Below are 24,648 nucleotides of genomic sequence, written 5' to 3'. Positions count from 1 at the left end.
AAGTATATGAAACAATGTAAATCGCGGGTGAGTCTGAACAATGCAATGTTGTGAGAACATGAACGTGAACAAACATGAACAACGCTCGGGACAGTTATTGGTGCTGCATCATCATGAATGTTTGAGCCTTGCCAATTTAAATATTCAAGTGCAAGAAGACACAAAGGGAATTCATTACTCACGTGCGGTGCACAGATACTGAATTGTGCTCTCTTTCATGTCTTCTTGCGCTTGAACAGACAAATTCACACAAAATTATGTACCCAAAAAAATGACTATTAAACATAGTCAGTTATGGCTAAAGTGATCATAAACAGTCCAGGAAGACAAAGCATGTGTACAGTATCAGTATATTGGATCCGTGCATTAGCTCTTAAAATGACAGCAGCCTAATATTTCTGTTGTAGTCTGTTTTTTAATTTTTAATAACAAAAAGGACAAAGAATCAAAAAATCACTCACTGCTCTTGACTGAATAACTTTTGTAACTTTATGAAGGATTAATATATATTTAATTTATGCAGTGTAGGCTATATGCAGTTATTTTTTTATATTTGATTACTGTTGATTACATTTTCTATACCTCAAAACTACTGTTAGACCTATCTAAAAAACCTGAAAAGCACTGTTTATTTATTTTGTATCTTTGTTCTACTGTATTTATTTGGGCTATTGCTTGTAATTTGATTATTTGTTCTTATTTATTTTATTTTTTTAATATGTACTTATCTTTAATAATGTTTATATTAGTGAGACTAGTAGTTTTACTGTGGTATCGAAATTGGAATACAGAATTGTGAATTTTCACTGGTATCTAAAATGTTGGTGTCATTACTGCCTGTTTTTGCAAAAATGGCCGGTAAATTTTCTGAAGTCACCGGTCATTGGCAAGTGTGACAAAAAGTTAGTTTTAGGCCCTGCATGTAGTATATGAAAACCCGATTACCAAATGATTTGAATGTAATGAATGTCATGCGGTTCTTCAAGGTCAACCTTCTTCCATACTAAAATATCAGTGACTGAATTACTTTTACAAAAGACTCTTATGGTCTGATTCTTTTTAATAAATTGTGTTCAAACAACTCACAAATTAGTCTCTGTCTCATAGGTTATTGGCTTGAATTGGTCTAATGATTCAATAACTCAATGTGGTTCTTGACTTGTTCCCTGAACATCATATGAGCCAAATGAAGGTATTGCTTATGAAAAAATACTAAAAGAATTGTAAAGGGACCGGTATTGTTAAAGTCAACATGAAAAGTCATTTGCGATTTATTTTGCAGTTCCATTCAGTCAAAAAGACTCACAAATCACTCTTACTGTAAAAAATTACTGTGATTTTAATGGTAAAAGACTGTAAAAATGCTACGGTGAAGAACAGTTAATTAGTTCACATAAAGTTTCCGTACTATATACGGTGAATAACTGTAATAGATCTAATGGTAATAGAATTTAATAGAATTTTACGGTAAAATACCATTAAATTTACAGTTTTTGGAAGTGAAAAATAACAAGTCTTTGTATAATTTACAGTGAAAAACCATAAATTGACTTTTCCACAATTATCTGCGTGACACTTCACATTTGATATATTTTTGTCAAAATCTGTTTCTTCTTAGTTTTTTCTAATCAGTTATGTACATTAGGGTTTTTTTTTTTTTTTTTTTTTTTGTTACATCTAATGTTGTTAAATTAATGTTTATTGCATTTTTAAAATTTCATGTGTGTTACTACAATGGTGTTTAATGTTTGTGTGAATGTCACTGTGTGTACCTTCTATATTATTGTTCCTCTCAGCTTGTGGGAAAGCTGCTTGTGATGAACTTTGATTCATCATGTGACTCTTTTCATCACTGTATTTGGTTGTTGTCAGTGTATTACAAAGGTACAAAACAGATATTAGTATTTCAATACTGTAAATAAACATATCAGTTATTGATATAATTTTTTTTTTTTTTACCATAAATTTCACTGAATTGTTTTTTACGTTGCTACCGTATTTTTTGCAGTAAAGATCTGGCAACCACAGCTGCGTTTTTTTTACCGTAAAGTTTACGGCATTTTTTAACAGTGTAATAATGAATTATTGGTTTGAATTGGTGTAATGACTCACTTACTCATTGAAGTCAAAGCAGTTCTTAACCTCAAATGAATCAGTATTCACTGATTTGCTTCTAAAAAAAGAATTTAAAGAATTGTAAAGGGACAGGAAATCAAAATGAAACATCCTTCACATTAATTTTGCAGTTCCATTCAGTTTTGCTAGTAGCACAGAAATTACACACTTTATCTGAACAAGAGTCTTATGATTACAACCCATAATTATTTCACTTATTTGCACTCATCTATATTGCTGTTTTCAACACTAATGGTTTTACTATCCTGGATCCCGGTGAATGCATCAAGCTTTTTTCCTTGCAGCTTGAGAGGGCTGGACATTTTTTTTTCTCTCTCTCTTCTTCTGCTGAAAGTGCTGCTCTAAGCCAAAACTGGTGCAAACCGGAGGGAGGTGGGGTAAGGGGATCTGTGAATGGTGTGAAAAGTATTAAGTGCCAGTAATAATTGGAAGAGAGCCTAGAGAATCCAAATATAATCTTACAGCAGGAACACTTGTAATGCGTTCAGTCTGGACGCGGCCCCGAGTGCTGACAGGGGCCGCCGCCGCTGCAGCGGGGCCCGTTCCCTCCGACTCTATCAGTCTCTCACTTATGTTCGCTCCTCCGTTATTCTTTAAAAAATGGGAAGAAAAAAACCCACATCTGTGTCATTGAAATACTGCTGTGTCGTCCTGACCAGGCAGCCAAAGAAAACAGTTTCTTTATTTTTTCTGGCTTGTTTACCAAACCTTACCCTTTTACATGGTTTCCCTGCTCCAACTCGAGCACGCAAGTGTTTTCTAACACAGAGGCTCAGGATCTTGCCTAGAAACTATTTTGTCATGTGTGGGGCAAAGGCCGCTCACAGCAGGAGGCTGTCTGTCCGTCTGAGCCTCCATGGGATCACAAATCCCAAAACAAATGAGATATTTTGAAAGAATCTGGGAACCATAACAGATTTTAAACAATCATCTATATAGATTACACAAAGCTTATAATTTGACTAAACTTTACTAAAAACATCATGACCGATTACATTTTTTACTTCAAGCCACACGTCATGTTTTGTATATTTTATAGTCACTTTTTATTTATATTTTTATAGCCACTTTATATTTTCATATTTTTGACAAGGAAATTAGCATTTTGACTTCCAGTGGCCGATTTTTGTTTTGCGAATTTTATCTAGAAAACAGTTTGGTAAATAGTGGAAAACTATACACTTAATTACACTCAAAAAATATTTAGGCCTAGATTTATGATTTTTTTATGTATTGAAATTGCATATAATATTTCCATCCATTTGAATCTCTATCCAATTATACAGTTTTAACATAAACTACCGAGATGCATATTTGTCAGTAATAAATAAGGAAAACAGGAAGGGTATGAAAATCATGGCATAGTTTATTATTTCCTATTATTACCAAAATGCATTTATTTAAATTGCTCAGAATCAGCATAAATGTGTTAATTGTGAAAACATTTTTTTTTTTTTTTTTCAGTAAAAAGGTATGAACATGGTTCAAATATGGCTAGCTGTGGAACAAGCAATATTCAGTTAGTTAAAATGTATGAGATTGAAACAAATTACAAAATAACAAATTATAATAACAAATTAAACAATTAAACAAAATAACAAATTAAATGTGATTGAAACAAGTTGGATTTATTGATGATAAATACATATAAAAAAACATATTTATGTATAAATGACAAATATTCACCATATTAAGTTTGTTTGTGTTAAACTACTTAAACTTCCTAATAGATGGAAATTTTATGTGCAATATACATAAATCTGTAATTTAGGCCTATAGTGATGAACACTTTAACAAATGATTCTAATAATTGGTCATTTATTTATGAAACATGTAGGGAAAAGGTCCAGGCTGCAGCGGCAGGTGCCAGTGTCTGATTTACTTTAAATGCAGAGAGGAAGTTGAGTGGTTGGCCAACACATTCCAGTGGTGTGGCTGCATCGATTACCCTGCCCAGACTACCTCTGGAAAATGCAAGCTCTCACTCTCTCTGTCTTACTCTCTGCTGGTCTTAAAATTTACCTTTAGACAAGTTCTGTTTGAGTCATTCTGACACTCTTAGCAAAAGTTGACATTTATTTTTGGGAGGTCTTACATTTCCTGTCTAAAACAGGTGCTGTGGCATGTTGGGATTTCCACAGGCAAGGTTTCCATAGTGCTATAGGTCTGGAAAACAGCATAATGTTAAGAAAATTTGGAAGATTTGGAAAATAGTGTCAGCAGTAACTGAAATCTGATGTGGGGTAAGCTCAGAATGGTCTCTGCAATAAGTATACTATAAGTCACATTGGATAAATGCATCTGCTAAATAATATAAGACATATTACTTAGACCCACAGATAATGTAATGTATTTAAATGTATTTGTAATTACACATTTGTAGTGATGTGGTTGCAACTGCTAACTTTAAATGTAAAACTGAATAACACAATACAGTTAAGTTATAATCAAGTACTTTACCAGGGCTTTATGTTAATAAACACATAAAAATAACTGTACTTTAAAATAAGGTGATTAAAACATAATGGTTAACCCTCTGGTGTCTGAGGATTTTTGGGTCCCTGGAGAAGTTTTAACATGCCCTGACATTTGTGCTTTTTTCAGTTGCTTATAAACATATTGATGGCAAAAGTCTCATTACACTGTATTTAGCACGAACTAGGCTACCATAATATGTGAGCAACATGTATGTACTTGTTTTGAGAGAATAACCTTTATGCGTGGTTACTGATAAAAACAAAAAAATTAAGTCACTGAAATATGGCCACAAAACAAATTCTAAATATGTGTTCACAAGACTTCTGGGTATTGGAAGTTGTAGACTAGAATTTGTGCTTCAAAATGATGTAAAAATTATCCTGCCTACTTGTTCATGTAAAACAATATATTGATTTAAATTTTGTAAGACACTTTTTGTCAAGAAAGACAGTATGTGGGAGGCGTGAATCTTCATAAATAATGCTGTGATTCACACCTGAGAAGACAAAGACCCGCACTTTAAAGTAAAACTTTTACTTTGACATTATAAAGAGCACTTAATAAAAAGTCAATGGTCCACATTAGACATTATAATAACTACAAGTAACTTTGCAACTACATGTCTACTAACTCTCATTAGATTATTAGTAGACTGTAGACTGTTAGGGTTAGGTGTTAGGGTTTGGGTTAGCAGAATAAGTTGACATGTAGTTGCAAAGTTACTTATAGTCAGTAGAATGTCTGTTGGCGGACCATCAGATTAAAGTGTTTGCAGATATTAAGCAGACATACTAACATTCTATTGAGAGTTAGCTGACATGTAGTTGCAAAGTTAAAATAACTAGAGTAGTTGTTAGAATGTCTAAAGTGGACCATCAAAATAAAGTGTTACCAAAACCTCTAAAGGATTAGTTCATTTCAGAATAAAAATTAGCTAATAATTTACTCACCCCCATGTCGTCCAAATATTTGTCTTGTGTCCCAGATGAGGAATAAGGGTCTTGTCTAGGGAAACAATTGGTCATTTTCTACAAAAATTATATACTTTTTAACCACAAATTTTCATCTTGCACTAGCTTTGCGATGCACCACACATTGTGTAATCACGTTGGAAAGGTCGCGCGTGATGTAGGTGGAAGTACCGAGATAGGGCGAAAACTTTCTCATTTTCTCTTCCAGCTTCAAAATTGTCCGTCATTGTTGTTTTACCTTTTTGTTTTTTTGTAAAGGCCTTACTTAGTCTTTGCACGTTCGATTTGTAAACACTTGCTTGGTACTTCCTCCTACATAACGCGTGGCCTTTCCAATTTGATTACGTAATGTGTGGCGCATCACAGAGCTGGTGCAAGACCAGCATTTTAGTTAAAAAGTATACCATTTTAATTTTTTTAGAAAATGATCGATTGTTTCACTAGATAAGACCCACTAGATATGCTGGGATCGTGTAGAAACCTTTGAAGCTGCATTAAAAGTGCAATTTGAACCTTCAACCCATTGAACCCTGTTAAAGTTCACTATATGGAGAAAAATCCTGGAATGTTTTCCTCAAAAACCTTCATTTCTTTTTGACTATATAAAGAAAGACATAAACATCTTGGATGACATGGGGGTGAGTTAATTATCAGGAAATTTTAATTCTAAAATGAACTAATCCTTTAAGTGTCTTCAGAAACATAGTCATGAAAGTGTACTCTCAAGTGGCCTTTTATTTCATTAATATTATAAGATCTGCAAGAACAGATTTTTTTTAAATGTACTTTTAAAATATTTCACAATTAAAACAGACAGATAGATAGAGGAATGTCTCACCTCAAGACAGAGGAAAACGTTTGTTAAATTCTTTCCCCCTCTCTTTGTTCACTCAGCATGTTCTAAATCTATAAAAACACCTGCTGCCTCTCCTTACCACGCAACCAGCACTTTTCTGAGTTATTTGTCTTCAGCGGGTTCCAGACGCATTCTTTGAGTCCAGAAATCCTGTGTGTTGTGAAGCCCTCTCAAATCCTGAAAGATAATCTGCAATGGACATGACGAGGATTATGCGCGCACACACACACGCAATTGTGCGACAAGATAAACACACACACACTTGTGAAGGTGAAGGAGCCCCACATGAAAATAAATGAACCTCTGCTCTTGGCATGTTTTAAAATCGACACTATTCAGTACTGTGTATTTTCTTTGAATGGAATTGTGGGAGGCTTAGTTGCTTTCAAAACACGTCTTGACATCATTAATGCAGACAAGATGAAAGCTGATAGGGGCCTGGACATATCCTGTTTTCACAGACAGCGTTTTATCTCAACAGGAATAATACACAGTCGCAAAGGTTCAGAGCTTCTACTTAAGATGTCCTGCAGGAGGCTAATCTGTTTGTGGGTCAGTTTGAGCCCTTTAGCTCATCGTGACTATGGCCAATATAGAAGAAGATAACTCTAGATCAGTTCTAGAACTAGCACAAACTATTCAGAACCTGCTCCTGAATGTAATGATGGTATCACAGATCTGCTGTTGCAAAGTTCTTCTTATAATAAAGTTGGCCAGTGGGCACTTAAAAGGTAGACGTGCTGTAAGTCTAGGAGGATACAAGCAACGAGATGCAACCGAGAAGGGCCATGATGGAGGGAATCATAGAAAGATGGAGGTTACACGCTGAAATGACACTGTGTGTCCGACAATGGCTTTAAATGACATCTCATGGGAGCATATCGGACTTCATGCACGCTTTTATCCACCGGACAGAGAACAAGAGGCGGTATTGAGCGGCAGAGGACTTGCAGAAAGGCGAGCTGGACCACACAGATAAAGACCTCGCTCTGTCTCAGAGAAGGGGATTTCTCACTTTCTCTGTCTCTATGTGTGTGTGTGTGTATCTCCTTACGCATCTTAAAGAAACAGTTTAGTACAAAATAAAAATGTTATCATCATTTATGTACATTGTTACCAACGAATATGATTTTATAACAGTTAAGTATAGTTACTTTTTTTCATTAACCCATTTGTGCCCAAATTTTTCTGAATGGTTTCATGCATATAGTCCTGTTAATAGTGTCCTATGTGAACATGTTCTGCATTTATTTTTCCCATATTTTTGTTTTTTTTTCTTAAAAAACGTGTTTGAATGTGCGGCAACTATAGTTGCCGGTGGGCTAAAATGGGTTAATTGTATTTAATACTGCAGCTTTCAAACTTCAAAAAGGATGTAAAATAATAATGATAGCAAAATGTTGTTTTCACTTCTTGTTTAATAGACATTTACATTGTAATTGTCATCACACATTTCTGTGATACTTCTATGCGTTTATGATGCGTTATCATTTATTTAGACCAGAAAGAGCTTATTAAATCCACCAGTTGAGAGAACATGGAGGCCACTAAACTTTTGGACATTTAAAATTATAATTATTAAATTTAACCTTCACTCCCCACAGTCAACAGCTACTGGACACTGTGTAATTGCTGCTTCATGCAGCGGCTGATTATTTTAAATTATACTGCAGTATTTTTCCCCCCTCATAATCTCTCCACTTACTACTTCTCCCTTTGTTTTTGGAGACTACATACTGTATTGTGGTGGTGTGTGGGTGCGTTATGGTGTTAGCTCTACTGCTCGTGCATTTTGCATTGTGAAATTCAGTGAATATCAGTAGCTCAGCATGAGTCAAAATTGCAGAATCTCGATACTGTAATCACTGCCTGTGTACGTTTACATGTTCAGTGGAAGAAGTGCATATAGTTGAAGCTTATAACCTGTACCAAACATAAAATAAAATAACTTGAAGTACTGATATTGATAAGTAAATCATTGTTCATATTTACTGAGTATGGTATTGGTTTGAAAGTGTTTCAGGAATGTGGTGGTAGTAAGTGAGACAGAAACACATGTGTGGTGACCTCACTGTGGTGCTTTACTCAACTGTAAGCCAACACATTATCAGAGCCAACAAGGTTTGTTTTTCTACCTGATTTTATTCGGTTGTCCAAATATATGCCACAGAGGTCCGACGCAGAGGGAGTAGAGGCTGCTCTCCCCTCGTTCTCACGCACTACATCTACACTCATGGTTTTCTGTTCAACCTTAAAGATGAAACTTGGGAGCACTTGTACACATATGAGGCCTTTATGACCCTTGCACAAACCAGGACATGTTACAACATATTGGACCACTAAAAAAAAAAAATAAAAAAAATAATAATATATATATATATATATATATATATATATATATATATATATATATATAAGTATATAAAGTATATATAAATTAACTGCATCAGAGGAACTATTATTCATTAATTATTCAATGATGCGAAACATTTAAAGTTTGACTTTTATGTCTGTTGCTAAATGATATTTCTCACAAATCTTGAGCGTTTCATTATCATAAACTAGATCTCTGTTCTGTACTCCTCCCATATTCTCAATACGTGCCGTCACACACTACAAAACTGACATGCCACCATTCATAAATCATGCTCATGTAAAATACGCCGCATCAGCTAATGAAGTTATGGTGCTTTTTTTCCCCTTTGGTACAGCAGAGCTTTACAAGCAAGCCTCTACGTGGTCACTGCAGTATCAGATTTAAGCAGCTATGAGTGAATATTTTTATGGGGTAAGGCCCCGTGTCCTCCACTGTTGTAAATTGGCTGGGGATTTGCCAGTGATTGGCTTCAGTGGCAGTGACGCCAGCACTACAGTCTGGCTGTCCACTGTGCTCTGACCCCTGTGTTACACACACACACACATATGGGTGTGTGCATATGTGTCTTAAATACAATTTTCTTTTCAATGCATACACACTTTTTAACACTAACAGCATATGTTAAGCGTACACTCTCCCCATCTGTGTTAGTGCACCAATGTCCCAGTGAAGAACAAAAAAAAAAACTGTTCAGTGCTCTAGTGCACTTAGCTAAAATGACCCATTGTTCAAATGTTATTCTACAGATTAACCTAGACATCTCTGTGAGTGTCTCCCTTCCCACTGAGAATGACTAATGTGTGTGTGTAGCTGTGTGTGCGTGTTTCGTTGTACTTGTAAGAGACAAATCTCTGGAAATAAGTCAAATTTACTTAATCCAATTTGTGAAAAATGTCATCAATGGGTCAAATAATGTCTTAGTCAAATAAATAAATAAATCAATAAAATAAAACATCCCAAAAGGTGTCTGTAAATAAGCATCATTTATTTTGTTTTTATCTTTATTTAGAATGCCAAAACAGAGATATAATAAGTGTGTGTCATAAAAAGAGATCACAATGAGCGGTATCCAGCAACAGGAAACCTTCCAACAAGCCCCCCTGACAGCTCGTGGAGACGGAAGCTGTCCTTGGTGTTTAAGAAGAGAGTAAATCAGTCGTTTCTCCCTCCCTTTACTGCAGCTGCAAGAAATTAGCCTGTCTCCCCAAACACTGCAGATAAGCCATCTGCAGGAGTACACCTCCATGAGACTGTTATGATTCAGGCCCTATTCTCAACATCACATAATGTACATTATATAAATGGCTTTATGTTGAGTGTAGCTATCCAGGAGATAAAAATGAGAGCAAATGGAGACCTTTTGCTTGAGTCTTCTGCTGCTTAGAAGTTGATACTTAATGAGACTTAACTGAGAACTCAATTAAGTTGCCATTTAAGTGCAACCTCTGAGCAATACATTTCCCTTTAAGTTAATGTTAAACATTCCAAAAAGGCCTACATGTTTCCAACATTATATTTAAACAGGATCCTGTGCTGTACTGTCGCCTGCCCAGTAAGAGGAGAGGCCAAAGAACTCAATTAGATGCTGGCTAGCCTCGGCAAGCTCGCCAAGGCCTGTTGAGCCCTAAAGTTGTAGTTTTGACATGGTCTGAGTCCTTCATCCTGCAGATAGACAGCATTTTTCATCCTGTCCTGCAGTTATCTCCCTCTCAGAATTACCCTCCTAATATATCCCCTTTCATCGGCCAGCAGAGAGGTCCAACAGAGAGAGAGAAGAGGGAAGGAGGGGGTCTCTGTTTTGTCTCATGGATAAAAAGGTGGGTTTCTGGCAGCAGTTGAGGCCACACTCAAGCTCAGAGGGACACAATGTCCCCTCTGTCTCCCATAGAAAGGAGCTCCTGACAGGAATCAGCTTTCAATTAGCTCTCAACCCCCCACCCCAGCTATTCTAACCTCTCTCTCACCGGAGGCCTGGCCTGTGGCCCCTGCAGCTTAGCCAGGCAGCCCGAGCTGCAGATCTGGGGCGAGATTATAGGCAACCTTGTGACAACCAAATTGTACCTTATTTATAGGTAATGGCGTCTCCAGCCACCTCACGCCTGATCTGACACCTCTCGTCACCATGGAGAAGCACAAAGATGGAGTGCTCTGCGTTAGCATATGAAATCACCACAATTACTGTCGGCCAAGTAGATGGGTGGCGGACACTCTTTCCCTCCCGCTTTAACCTGTGATTACAATCGGAGAGCTCCGGATAACTTCAAGGATGTCAGTGAAAGTTTTTTTTTTTTTTCCACCTAGTTTAGCGTCACACTTGCAGGAAATGTTTAGATCGAGGGTCAAATAAAAATGAATTTGATAAATAGTAAAACCCATAGACACCTATAAAGAACTCTAGAGTGTTCAATGAAATATGTCCAAGCTGAATTGCCATCGAGTTTAATATCACTGGAAGTTTGCATGGATGGGAACCAAGATACAGGATGCTCTCTCCAGTTGGATGGGGGGTGTGTTTGAAAGGATTCTAGTCCCAGGCTGTTTCTCAGTCTCAGACACTGATTGGCTATGTGGGGATGGATGAGAATGTACCGGCCAGAACAACAGGCATTGTGTGAGGCTGAGACGGCCGAAGGAGCAGGTGTTGTCCACTGGGACAGGGCTTTGGCATCAGAATAGATTCAGGATATGAATATGGGGATATTGTGCCCTCTTGAGCACCTGCAGACCCCCCGGACAAAAGGCCACGCAGGAAAAAAAAAAAGGAAAAGGAAAGGCAATCCCACTCCGGTGGATGCATTCCAGCCTACATCCTCTCCTCAAAAAGTCGAGAAGACAGCCCTTTTATGTCTTTATTAAACGTGACCTCAGTATAGTTATCTCTCTGGTCATTTCATCTTTCTCACACACTGATTCTCTTTCATGCACAAACTCTAGTCCAGCCTATTTATTGACCAATTCCTTGAATGAAGGTGTGATGTGTTCAAGGCTAGGGGATAGGCAAAAAAGTTAATCTATCATGATTTATGATTTACTCATATTGAAGTATTCACTACAATTAATTGAAGTGAAATGAAACTTGCATTATAGAGTCAGGGAGGCACCTCTTGACTTTGACTGAGAGGCCAGAGAGAGGAGCTTGGGGCCTCTTTAAAAGCTCTGTGTTTCCCCACTACTTTCCCTGCCCGTGATCCCTATCACTGGAGTGACGATGTAAGAGTCCTGCAGACAGAACGAGATTGAATTCTGAGCCAGCCAGGACGACTGATATCTGACCACCCACCCAGCTTGTGGCTCTGTCCTATGTCCCATTCCAGAACCTCATACCCATCAAAACTCCAAAAAATACTTATAAGAGTTATAATGTTCTGGTATGCGCATTCTGTACAACAGTATGCAACTACACTGTTGAGTGTTCTGTGGAACTATGGACTGAATTCCGTACCACGCATAATTCTTGATAAAGCTAGACTTAGTTATATCTTGTTTTCTAGCTGTGGTACTCATGGATAAATCCAGTTTGAGTATTTACCAATTTCTTCTTCTCCCAGTGTCTCTAAACTTCCTCTAGGAGCTAGTTAACTTGTCTCACTTCATAATGAACTCAAGGTGTTATATTGCACTATTGATATGAGTTTGTGGGACCACTCATGTTCACTATAGAGATTTATACTGTTCCCGCAGTTGTTACCAGTGTCTGCATGCTTCTTAAGTTGAATTCTCACAGTTCTAATGAGAATTGGCTTTTTGCCAATTCTAACTCTTTGGTCATGTTTAAAGAAAGTTCTTTATCTGCATAAATTGTAGGAAAAGACTGGAAGAGTGGCAGATCTATACAGTACGTAACAGCGCATGCGGCGGCGCTTCACCCTCCGTGTTATCAGCCATGTCGGAACAGTGCCGCAGTAAATACTGCGTCCCTTGGGGGACTGGCCCCGCAGTTTGATCAGTGATCCTGCTCCTCAGAAGCAGCGGAGTGCTGTGCCCCTGTGCCCATGGCTCGTCCCGGGAGAGGGGGCACCGGTCTACTGACTGCCAGGGGGGATTGGAGAGAAGGACTTGAGAGAGAGAGGGAGGAGGGTCAGGAAGATAAGGCCATGGGGTTTTGTAAAGGGAAGCTTGACTTTCAGAGCACAGGAAGAAGGGATGAATAACGTAGAGAAAAGGAGGAGGAGGGCAGCTGAAACTCCACACCTCCAGCACATCTGATAACAGACTCCGCATTAAAGTTAGTGTAAAAGAGAAGGTTAGAGGTAAAATGTCAATAACGGCCGTGCAAGAGAGACTGAGAGAGAAATAGAGAGGGGAAAGGCGGCACAGAGTGAGAGAGGTTATAGAGGCTCTGGTTTTGATGTGGAGCTTCTCCATCTGTGAACGAGTTTCATGTGAACATAGTGTTCTACTATGCTGACATATTGAGTGATTATGACAAATGAACTTGAGAAAAACTCCAGGTGGCCATCAATAGCATTGATCTTGACTCTCAAGGTGAAACCGATCAATGCATTGGGCCTGTTTGCGGCTGTTATGTCCAGATATGGCCATAGAGTCTTCTTGAAGACAGGCAGCCTAGCACCCCTACTGGACAAAAACTTAGAAGCACCAACTTTTTGCAAAGAAAGCAGTCAGTATCTGGGCACAAATATTTACTTACATACTCAATAACTCAGTTGAACTAAATTCAGTCAGTTTCCCTAAAATCACAGTCTCTTCTTAATAAATGATATAATAATCCAATTTTTTTTTATGATTTTTCTACATTATAATAATAATTTATGGCCTAAGACATGGGAGATTAGAGATTGAAAGAGCAAACATCCCACCTCCTCTCAAAATACTGAACAAGTTCATCCCCATCTGTGCAACATTACCGCACAGAGACACTTTGATGACAGCTATTTACTGACCCCACAGCCGAGAGGTGGGTCTGGCCGAATTATTTTACAGATTCCATAGTAAAACGGTCAGCTTGAAAAGATGAGATTCACAACGGGAGACAATGGTCGACCACTGCGATCTGATTACGCCATGCCCCCTTCACGGGTAAGCCGAGAGGGCTAGGAAGTGCCCCCGGGAGCAGAACACGAGGCCTGGAAACATTTGGCCATCGAGATGAGGCTCGTAAAGTTATCTCCTCGCCACACACACTTACTCACCGCTCCAAAGGCGGCTGCAAAGACTATTTGTGCTGTAGAGCTAAATGGGGAGACATGCACGCATGTTACATGCTGTGAATTTAGTTAATTATCACTGCTGTCTTTGTTTTGTCTCCTATTACATGAATGTTTGTTCTCAGGTGTTTCTTACAAATTCCACTTACCACTTTACAAGTTTTCTTCCAGCTTTTTGTGATTGTGCTTTCCATTGTTGAAGTCTAACAGATTTGTGGTTGTCTTGCATGATGCTTAATAATTCTTCAAACATACATTTGGTCTGATTCTAGCTGAATCATTTAAAAAAAAAGCCCAATTAATATTATTGTTATGCAGTCTGCTTTACTCCCAGTTCAATGGCTAAGAGCTCTTATCTCATCAGCTACTGTATCAATGCCAGGGTTAGAAAAAAAAATCTATGTGGAAAAGAGACACTTGCCGACGTTCCATTTGAAGGCGGCAAAATGAAAAGTGTCCATTGATGCCACACACAGTGGCCAAGCATTGGAGCCATTTAGCTTGTAGAAACGCTATCTGATGAGGCCGCTGCACGTGTGTGTGTGCCGTGTGTGACGTAGGCCCGCTTTCATTCAGACGGGCGCTCAAATGGCCAGCTCAGAGGAGGCGCTGAGGCCAGTGGGTCAGCGCCTATCTTCCCCCTCAGCCCAGATCGCTTTCAGGACAGAGCGGGGACAAGCCGGAGTGAATTTCAATCGCCCGACACTGCCTATTGTACATCAGCGCTGGCAGGGACCCACAGATATACTCTACGCTTAGAAGTGGGGCGTAGTCCAACTACCCTACGCTACGGCAGCCCACCACGATCAGAGAGTCTGAGCCGACAGTTTAAAGACACTCAACATCAAAATGTCCTTTGAAAAGCCTACATTGTTTTCTTCCTCTTCCCTTCTTTTAATCCCAGTGTTAAGGTTAGTTTTTTTTTTTTTTTTTTTAAAGTTACACTCATGTGAACCATGGCTCCAACTCAATCATGCTAATGACAGTTTAACTAACTTTAAGTTACTTGATTAAGATTATTTCTCAGCCATGACAGTAGTTCACTTGAATGTGAAAAAAAAAATGACAACAGAAGACAGTTTGCAATAACACTCATTGTAGCATACAGTTGCAAGAAAAAGTAAATAAACCATTTGAACAATCTGAAAATATGAATAATTTTAACAAAATAAGAGAGATCGTGCAAAATGCATGTTATTTTTTATTTAGTACTGTCCTAAATAAGATATTTTACATAAAAGATGTTTATATATATATAGTCGACAAGAAGAAAAAAAAAGCTGAATTTATTAAAATGACCCCGTTCAAAAGTATGTGAACCATTGGTTCTTAATACTGTGTCTGGTAACCTGGATGATCTATGACTGTTTTCTTGTTTTGAGATGGTTGTTCATGAGTCTCTTGTTTGTCCTGAGCAGTTAAACTGAGCTCTTCAGAAAAAGTCCTCCAGATCCTGCAGATTCTTCAGTTTTCCAGCATCTTTTGCATATTTGAACCCTTTCCAGCAGTGACTGTATCATTTTGAGATCCGTTTTTTCACACTGAGGACAATTGAGGGACTCAAACACAACTATTAAAAAAGGTACAAACATTCACTGATGCTCCAGATGGAAACAAGATGCATTAAGAGCCGGGGGGTGAACACTTTTGAACAGTATGAAGATGTCCTAATTTTTCTTAATTTTTACTTCTTTTTTTCATTTAGTACTGCCCTTCAGAAACAACAGAAGATAACTGCATTTTTCCTGGAAGAAAAATTAAGTATAATTTACCTTGATATTTGAATTCAAAAGTTTTCACCCCCCGGCTCTTAATGCATCGTGTTTTCCTTCTGGAGCATCAGTGAATGTTTGAACCTTTTTTAACAGTTGTGTTTGAGTCCCTCAATTGTCCGCAGTGTGAAAAAATGGATCTCAAAATCATACAGTCACTGCTGGAAAGGGTTCAAATATGCAAAAGATGCTGGAAAACTGAAGAATCTGTAGGACCTGGAGGATTTTTCTGAAGAACAGAGCTCAGTTTAACTGCTCAGAACAAACAAGGGACTCATGAACAACCATCACAAAACAAAAAAACAGTCGTGGATCATCCAGGTAACCACACACAGTATTAAGAACTAATGGTTCACATACTTTTGAACGGGGTCATTTGAATAAATTCAGCTTTTTTTTTTTCTTGTCGACTATAAACATCTTTTATGTAAAATATCTTACTCAGGACAGTACTAAATAAAAAATAACATGCATTTTGTATTATCTCCCTTATTTTGTTAAAATTATTCAAATTTTCACAGATTCTGCAAGTGGTTCACATACTTTGTGAATTGTGTTCTATCACATTTCTGTACAGTATACAAAATCATGAAATCAGTGGTAGACAGTATGTTTCTGGCCTTTCATTCGTTCAGTGATTGTTTTTTCTTTGGATATGTCTTGGATATGCCCTTATTAATATGATTGACTGACTTTTAATTAGCATACTTTGCTCATTCGTCACTGATTATCAGTTCATCAGTTTGTTTACTTTGATGGAATTATCTCAGTAAATTTATATGGATGAAATTGTCTTGACTGACACTGTTAAATTAGATCTAATTAGCTGGATTAAAGTTGGGGATCAGGTTCATTCATGTGCATAAATAGAAGGCATAATGTGTACTGACACCAATGTCTCGCTGTTACACTATGAACACTGACTTAATAAATAAAACACAGAACATCACAATACAGCTGCTATTTAATCAAGTCATTACTATGTCCCTAGGCCCTATGCATTCCAATCCTTTACAGTGAATTCCATCTGATGAAGTAAAGATTTTAGCCATCTGAGGAACCACATGTACCTGCAAAACACTCCTGGGGTCAAAAGAAAAAAAAAAAAAAAACTGAAAGGTTTCCGACTCCTCGGCCCACCTGCGAAATGAAGCCTTTTCATGGATCAACAAATCCATCAGCATCTTATTCTTTCCTCTGAGCAGAAATCTGAGCAATTATTTTTGACGTGTAACATCAATAATCTCATTTATTTTTCCCCCCGTCTCTCTTGGCGGCGTGTGCTCCATTCTCTTGTCCGTGTCTGCGGGGAAATGTGAGATAGAACACTCAATAAACCAATTTTTTGCACCATCGATCCTACAATTGTTTTATTTCTCTGCCTCTGTCCTTCACCAGGCTTTCCTCTCTCTTATGAAAATGTTATTGGCGGCAGCATGGTGTTAAATTATTAAGTAAATGTTAGCAGATGCCGGCGATGTGTTTGCTGTCTGCATGTATCTGTTTGTGCAAGCGCGCTAAGGTCGCGTGTGCGTTTTGTAAAGAACAGCGGGGATATACGGCTCATGAGATGAATAGTCAGATGATAGCGGGACACTGAAACAGACACTATTAGAGAAGTCGCTGTTAGGCTACGGTTCTGGCGTGCTGCCACTAGACAGCTACGCGTTTTAGCCTAGCGGGGTGATCTCTTTTCCTCTTGCTCTGCTGTGAGGATCAATGTACCACCACTGTCCTACTCGAACAAACGCTTGCTTTATTGTTTACCACCCCTGGTGGATTTCTTTAGTGCTTTTTTTTTTCAATGGAGTTTCAGTGTTATTGTTCATAAAAGTTTCTTGCTTACGGTATCATACTTTAATGGGAGCTGGCATTTAGATGCTTATTTGTACCACAATGTCTTTTGTAATGGCCTTATGTCACTAATGGCTAATAGCTAATGTGCCTGTGCGGACCAAGCTCACACAACAGATGATAGGCAGGGGTCAAGTTTCCCCCTTCACACAAACACACATTGTAATAACTCATCCTCTTGTTATGCTTTTTTAATTAGTTTTGTTTAGTTATGAGCCCCGTGTGAGCTGTTAGCATAGCGTTTTTGTACCCGTGTCACCTGTGTGTTTGTGAGTGTGTGTGAGTGAGTTTTGTGTGATTCATTAATCAGCTTGCTTTGTGTCTCTCATTTGCATACAAGTATGTTTAGTCCAAATTAGCTGCTCGGGTGAATTGTTCTCACTGTGGGAGTGAATAGTTTGGTGTGTGTGTTTGTGTGGCTTGAATTGTTTACTTCGCACCTACGCGTCAGCCCGACGTTGGCAGTGGGTTCACAAAAGTGAACCCATAGGGCAATAATCATGCCCTTGCTTTGAGAATGTAATTATCCTATCACATAAATACGCACCAGTGAACAAACATAGATGGGAATAAAATTGACACACAAACACTGCAAAGTAGAAAAAAAAACACACAAACAAAAAATGTAGATTGTGGGTTAATACTTTTTTGAGTACCTTCTTAATTTTTTATGACTTTCTTTCATTTAGTGTCATGCCTGCAAAGTTTTTTTTTTTTTTTTTTTTCTCCATAGTGTGTTCTATCACACTATCGTTTTTTTGGCGAAAGCAGATAACTCCAAATTTCATGTTTCATAGTTAAACAAAACCCAAGTAATTGCATTTAAAACACTCTCAAACACACATGTGCACACAAACGCACACACACACCCACCCACCCACGCGCGCGCGCGCGCACACACACACACACACACACACGCACTCATCCACACACGCATGTGCGCGCGCGCACACACACACACACACACAAGCAAAAGGACAACCAATTTTTCAGCATGTAAGTCGTGTATGGTGTACAAGGACTTACAGGAGTCGAAATCATAAATCCTCGATCACTTTTTGTGAGCTTTGATAAAACTTCCCTCAGCTAGCGCGTGTTTTTGAAGTGACTAGAAGCCTTGTCACCTGACCTGAATACTGCGCGCTGATTCGCTAAAACGGACTTATCGGTTTCTGTCTGTACACAAACAAGGGCGCTTGTCGGCTTCTGCTGTAAAACGTGAACTTGCGATGCCTGAAAGTGGGCAAAACTGGCTCTTCTGACAAAATGGATTTAGGGTACAGAACGTGCTATATATGGAGAATAATGCACAGCACTTCAATAATGCACAGCACTTCAGCACAGTTCTTTTTTTTTTTTAAATGGCGTTTATCGGTTTTTGCTAATGAACTCTTCAATTGTACCCAGATTTTGAACCTAAAACAAGAGTTAATTTAGTACATATTTTCTAAAATATTAGCTTCTATTTTCTATATTAGCAGACGCTGGCACACCTGTGACTAAGTGTCAGTTGTATATCAGTTGAATTGTGTATTAATGCATTGCTTGGCGACAGTAAACAATTAAACATCTGTGTTGTGCCTAAAAAACACTTTTTTTTTTTACCTTATCTTTACTTGTTTGGGACAATTTCCCACTCTTTAATTTTGCATTACTCCATATTTTTTGATAGCTCTCACTTGTAAATAATGTAAAGCAAATCCTGCTGACTGATGTGCAGTATCACAGTAAAGCAAAATCTCGAAATAAACTAATACTGTCATAACATGTGGGCGCTCTGGCGCAATATGGCTGCCGTAGCCTCATCCAGGTGGATGCTGCACATTGGTGGTGGTTGAGGAGATTCCCCCTTCCATGTAAAGCGCTTTGAGTACCCAGAAAAGCGCTATATAAATGTAATGAATTATTATTATTATATACTGTCTAAAAATACTGTCATAACACCCAACCCTCTTGATTCCTATTGAAAGTGGACTAACTATTGTTATGAATTCAGTGAAGTATGCTCACATTCTCTCTCTCACACACACACACACACACACACACACACACACACACACACACACACACACACACACATGCACGCTCAGCTGGAGTGCTAACAGCTGTAAGAGTGAGATAGTAGCCAATGCCGCCACATTATGTAATGAGGTCAAACTGAGAGCTTGAGTGATAACCTGTGAACTCTGATCTTAGCCAGGCCTGCTGGATGTCTTGAACCTGCTCACTCACTCTCTCTCCTCTTTCTCTTTTATTCTGTAAGTCAGCACTCATTTCTTCAATCAATCAATCATTCAATCAATTAGATAGGTTACAGCTATTTTTGCCTCTGTGTTTGTGTGTGTTTTATAGCATCGGTTGCACTGTACCGATCATGCGTGGATACATTAGCTCTTGCGGGTGTTTCATTACATTTCTCTCTGGAGGTTCAGACTATTTTCATAGCACAAAACAACGGAACTGTCCAGTCAGCAAAGGATACACACGCACACTAGTTCTCAGCTCTGCCAGGGAACAAAACAACACAAAAACAAACAAGCCCACATCATTAGCATGCAGCCTAGTGCCAGGTAGAAAGGCTAGCTGGAGCAGTAATAAATGACTCTTTTTCCCTGTTAAATCTGGATTAGACAGAAGATAGAAACAGGAGGATGCCAGAGCTGTTAAATTTATTTCGCATCTCACACACAGTATCGTTTGTTAGTTTACACCATTGTTATCTAACCGGCTAAATGCACAGCTCGTTCGTTAGTTGAGTCATCAGAGACGGGTGGTTTTAATGACTCAATGACCAGAGGCTAACTCGTGTCTCCCCGCTGAGTTAATTACGGAATAAAACGACACACAGTGCTTTTTCATCAGTAGCTCTTTAGCGGAAAACCGCTCTGAGGAAAGCAAAGATTATTTTATGGTTCATAGTGAAATAGCATGATAATATAAAACATTCAGTTACTTCATCATTTAGCAGATACTTTATGGCAAAGTGACGTACTAAGTGTTAACTGCAGGTGCCAGAGCACCCTGGTGTTTAGTTACTCTCTCAAGGTCGGGCAGGATGGGGGATCTCAGTAACTCAGTAATTTATTCTAACTGTGTTCTTTTTAAAGTCCTTTTTAAAGCAAGTCTGTCCCCTCTGCGACCATCTTGGTAACACTCATGCAATCAATAACATGTTTCAATGACATATACCAAAAGAATGTCAAAAAACGGTGTAGGTTTTGTTCCTCAAGTTCAACTCGAGCTAAATGCACATGATTTACGTCACCATTCCCCAGGTCATTGAATGCTATGGAAGAAACTGTCAAGCTGTGTTACTCTTGGTGCATAGCTTGTTAGGTGACCTTCAAAATTCAAACAAACTAATTAATTTGCCACTGATCCAGTCTAATGATTAATAGAGAATCTGCATGACAAATCATTAATTAAATCTTAGATACATCAAAATGTACAACACAATGTCAAATAGATATGATGACATTTACAGAAAAATTCCACTGAAATCAGTAACAGTTTCAAAGTGTTATTTTGATATTCATCCATAACTATGAGTTTGTGTACGTAGGAAATTAATGACTAACTTTGTATTTGTTGTCAGCCACGTTATCATAAGTGTTATCTTATTCGGAGGAGCATTACTAAACTGTCTCATCTCTCCAAATGTTCAAAAAACAAGACATTTCTTTCCTTTTCTCTCATGAATACACTTACACAGACATAATTACTACAACATTTCAGACTTCCAGTTGATCCTTATCAATTACAATCAGGAAATATATTTTAAAAATAATAAGTTTTGCTGTTTCTGCAATGTGCTTTGCCAAGCTACAACCACCTTAAAGGATTAGTTCATTTCAGAATTAAAATGTCCTGATAATTTACTCACCCCCATGTCATCCAAGATGTTCATTTCTTTCTTTCTTCAGTCAAAATTAAGGTTTTTGAGGAAAACATTTCAGGATTTTTCTCCATATAGTGGACTTCAATAATACCAACAGATTGAAGGTCAAATTGGCATTTCAATCCTGCTTCAAAGGGCTCTACACGATCCCAGCCAAAGAATAAGAATCTTATCTACCAAATGATCGGTCATCTTCAAAAAAAAAAAAAAAAAAAAAACGTTTTAACCACAAATGCTCATTTTGTAATAGCGCTGCGATTCACGTCCATGACTTTGCGCATTATGTAATCACGTTGGACAGGTAACGCGTGATGTAGGCGGAAGGTAGGGTAGGGCGAAAAACTCGATCTAATTTTCTCCTCTAACTTTAAAACCATCCAACGTCATAGTTTTACCTTTTTTTTTTTTTTGTAAAGGATTTTTGACTTAAAGTGGAACTCAGTAAGATTTGCGAAGCTCCCCCTACAGTTTCCTTCAGTGAATCACACTGTCGTAAATACTCCAAGCGCACAACGACTACAACGCTCACCAGCGCAGTAGTCTTGCAAATACAGTACACTCGATGGAGGTGGGTAATTTTCGAAATTGTCTTATAAAGTCATAATATATACATTGTTTTCGAATTTCCGTAAAAATTACCGCATTTTGTCGCTCTCGCGTGAACGTGAACATGAGGCGAGATTGTGTCGGGTCGATGCAGCTCAACTTGCAAGTGCTGTATTCTGGCGTAGACGTGCCGACGTAGCCGAGGGGGTTAGTGCTCGCCTCAAACACACCACTACAAATCAATTAACCATCGTAAGGACTTAGAAAACTATTTATGAAGGTTAAAAAAGTTACTTAGTTCTGCTTTAATCTTTGCATGTTTCCTTTGTAGACACTCTATCGGTACTTCTGCCTGCTTCATGCATGACCTTTCCAATGTGTATACTTAAAGGGATAGTTCACCCAAAAATGAAAATTCTGCTTAATTCAAAGGAAGATATTTTTAAGAAAATTTGTAACCAGGCCGCTTTGGGCCACCATTGACTGCCATAGTAGAAAAAAAAAAAAAAAATACTAATCGAGTCAATGGTAGCCCAAAGCAGCCTGGTCACAAACTTTATTCAAAATATCTTCCATTATTTTCAACAGAACAATGACATTTATACTGGTTTGGAACAACCTGAGGGTGAGTAAATGATGACAGAATTTTTGGGTGAACTATCCCTTTAATGCGTGAAGTCGTGGACTGGAAATTTTAATTCTGAAGTGAACTAATCCTTTAACATAGCCTAGTTGAAAGGATTTTTTTTGTGTGCATGTAATTTAGTTTTGATCGTTTTGACTTACAATACCAACAGCATTATCAATGGATTTCTATTTTAATGCATTATGAAGCATTCATAATAATGTAATAAAGATACATCATAACCATTTGATTTTTCTCACAAAGAATTTTAGCCACACACATTATAATACTTACCTATTCTTGATCATTTAAAAAGTGTAATTCATCACGTTCAACACCAAACTTCACGATTAACGAGATGCATTTAGAATATCCTATAATGCAGTACGTTTCTAGGTTTCATAGAAATTTTCTTAGAAACTTTTTTCCTATAAATGGCATAACACGGCACTGCTACCATGTAATAGCAGGCGTTCTGAATGTTCCTGTGAGAAAATCAAGTGTCACTTTACTGTAATATGTGGCAAGAGGAATATGATTCAAGACAGAAAGAGATTAATATTGCTTGAATTTTTCACAAACTCCAGCCTCTGCCCCCATCCTCCATCCTACACACCCACACCCATTGATTACCCAGCCAGCTCTCCCGCTGTCTCTAATGGGGCTGAGAGCCCGATCATGTGACTGTTGCATCTCCGCGTGGTGGATTGGTTTGTCTGAAAGTGCCTGGCCCTCGCAATCATCCTAATGCACAAGCATCGGCCATTACTGTCAGGCCCGTTACTGTGGCGTCCATACATTAAGCCGCCCCCACCCGTCCAGCCCTCCTCATTCCCAATCCAAGAGGTGAATTAATGCACGTCCTGGGGCTTGACTGGTGTGTTCTCCATACTGTGTTAAACAATGAGCAAATGGCTCACCTCCTTTATTAGACGTGTGGCTTAATTAAAAGGGCTGTCAGATATATCGGCCCCCTTAGCGGCCAAGTCTCTTTGAGAATCCATCATAGGGCTGGGGGGGCGGAGGGGGCCGAGTCTTTTGTAAGGGTGAAGGTTGAGGCCAGAGGGCCTGGAGGTTAAGGCCAACGGTAGCCATAAACATTTCTCAAGATCAGGGCAGAGGAGCTTTCCCTCAGTGTAAACCTACAGTGATATATTGTACGGCAACTGTCAGACGAATTAGAATCCTAGAACTAGATTTTTGAGCTTCTGGTGCCGAAATCAAGAACAGAAAAGGTGCTAAAACCAGTGCTTTCATTTCAGAAATTTTGTGTCACACAACCTATATAAATGTATTATTAATGTATTATGAAGCATTCACAATAACGTAATAAAGATACCTCTCAAAAAAAAAAAAAAAAAAAATGTGGCCACGCACATTTTAATACCTATTCTTGATAATGCTTTTAAAAAGTGTAGTTCATCACGATCAAAATCAAACTTCATGGTAAAGGAGTTTGTGTCAGAACTAGATTTTGGAGCTTCTGGTGCTGAAATCGAGAACAGTAAGGGTGCTAAAACCAGCGCTTAGAATGAATCAAGCCAGAGGTACAGCTCAAGCTCAATAGCTTTATTGTCTGAGGCTTGACAACACGCCAACAAGCTACGAAATATTAAACGTCCGACTTTAAACAATGGTTTAAAGTCTCCTCCAGTCTTCATAAAGCAGCACTTTACAATTATGCGCTGCACCGCAGGGCCTGTATGTCGGGAGAGGGCGGGTGGCCCAATGGCACGGTGAGAAAGCACAGAGGTCCAGTGATTCTGTACTTTTTGTTTATACTGCAGCCTGCGGTGCAGCTGAGGGTTGTGTTCATGCGCTTGTTTGAGTTCCTGCGATTTGGTCTCGTATTGTTGGAGGTCACTGAGCTGCAGTCAGAAATGTTTGTCTACGGTTTGGTCGGCACATTGTAAAGCATGACATCTGAAATAATAGCCTGGAAAACTTTTTTTAAAAGGAAAAATGGA

The 24,648-nt window shown here is 38.4% G+C and overlaps 1 protein-coding gene across 12 annotated transcripts in view; it reads left to right on the top strand.

Moving 5' to 3' along the window:
• The window catches only part of prdm16 (PR domain containing 16), a 282,629-nt gene that overhangs the window by 202,016 nt on the left and 55,965 nt on the right, over window positions 1-24,648 (top strand). The window contains exon 1 of one of the 12 annotated variants that reach the window (XM_067395363.1): window positions 15,815-16,079. The exons of the other annotated variants lie outside the window; for them this stretch is intronic. Coding sequence (XP_067251464.1) covers window positions 16,035-16,079 — 45 coding nt within the window. The 5' untranslated portion in view covers window positions 15,815-16,034. Of the gene's footprint in view, window positions 1-15,814; window positions 16,080-24,648 lie in introns of those variants that run through there. 12 annotated transcript variants of the gene reach the window in all.

This window comes from Chanodichthys erythropterus, chromosome 9, assembly GCF_024489055.1.
Source record: "Chanodichthys erythropterus isolate Z2021 chromosome 9, ASM2448905v1, whole genome shotgun sequence".
Lineage (NCBI taxonomy): Eukaryota > Metazoa > Chordata > Actinopteri > Cypriniformes > Xenocyprididae > Chanodichthys > Chanodichthys erythropterus.
Note: the sequence above shows the minus strand (reverse complement) of the source record. Positions and strands in the feature narration are given on the sequence as shown.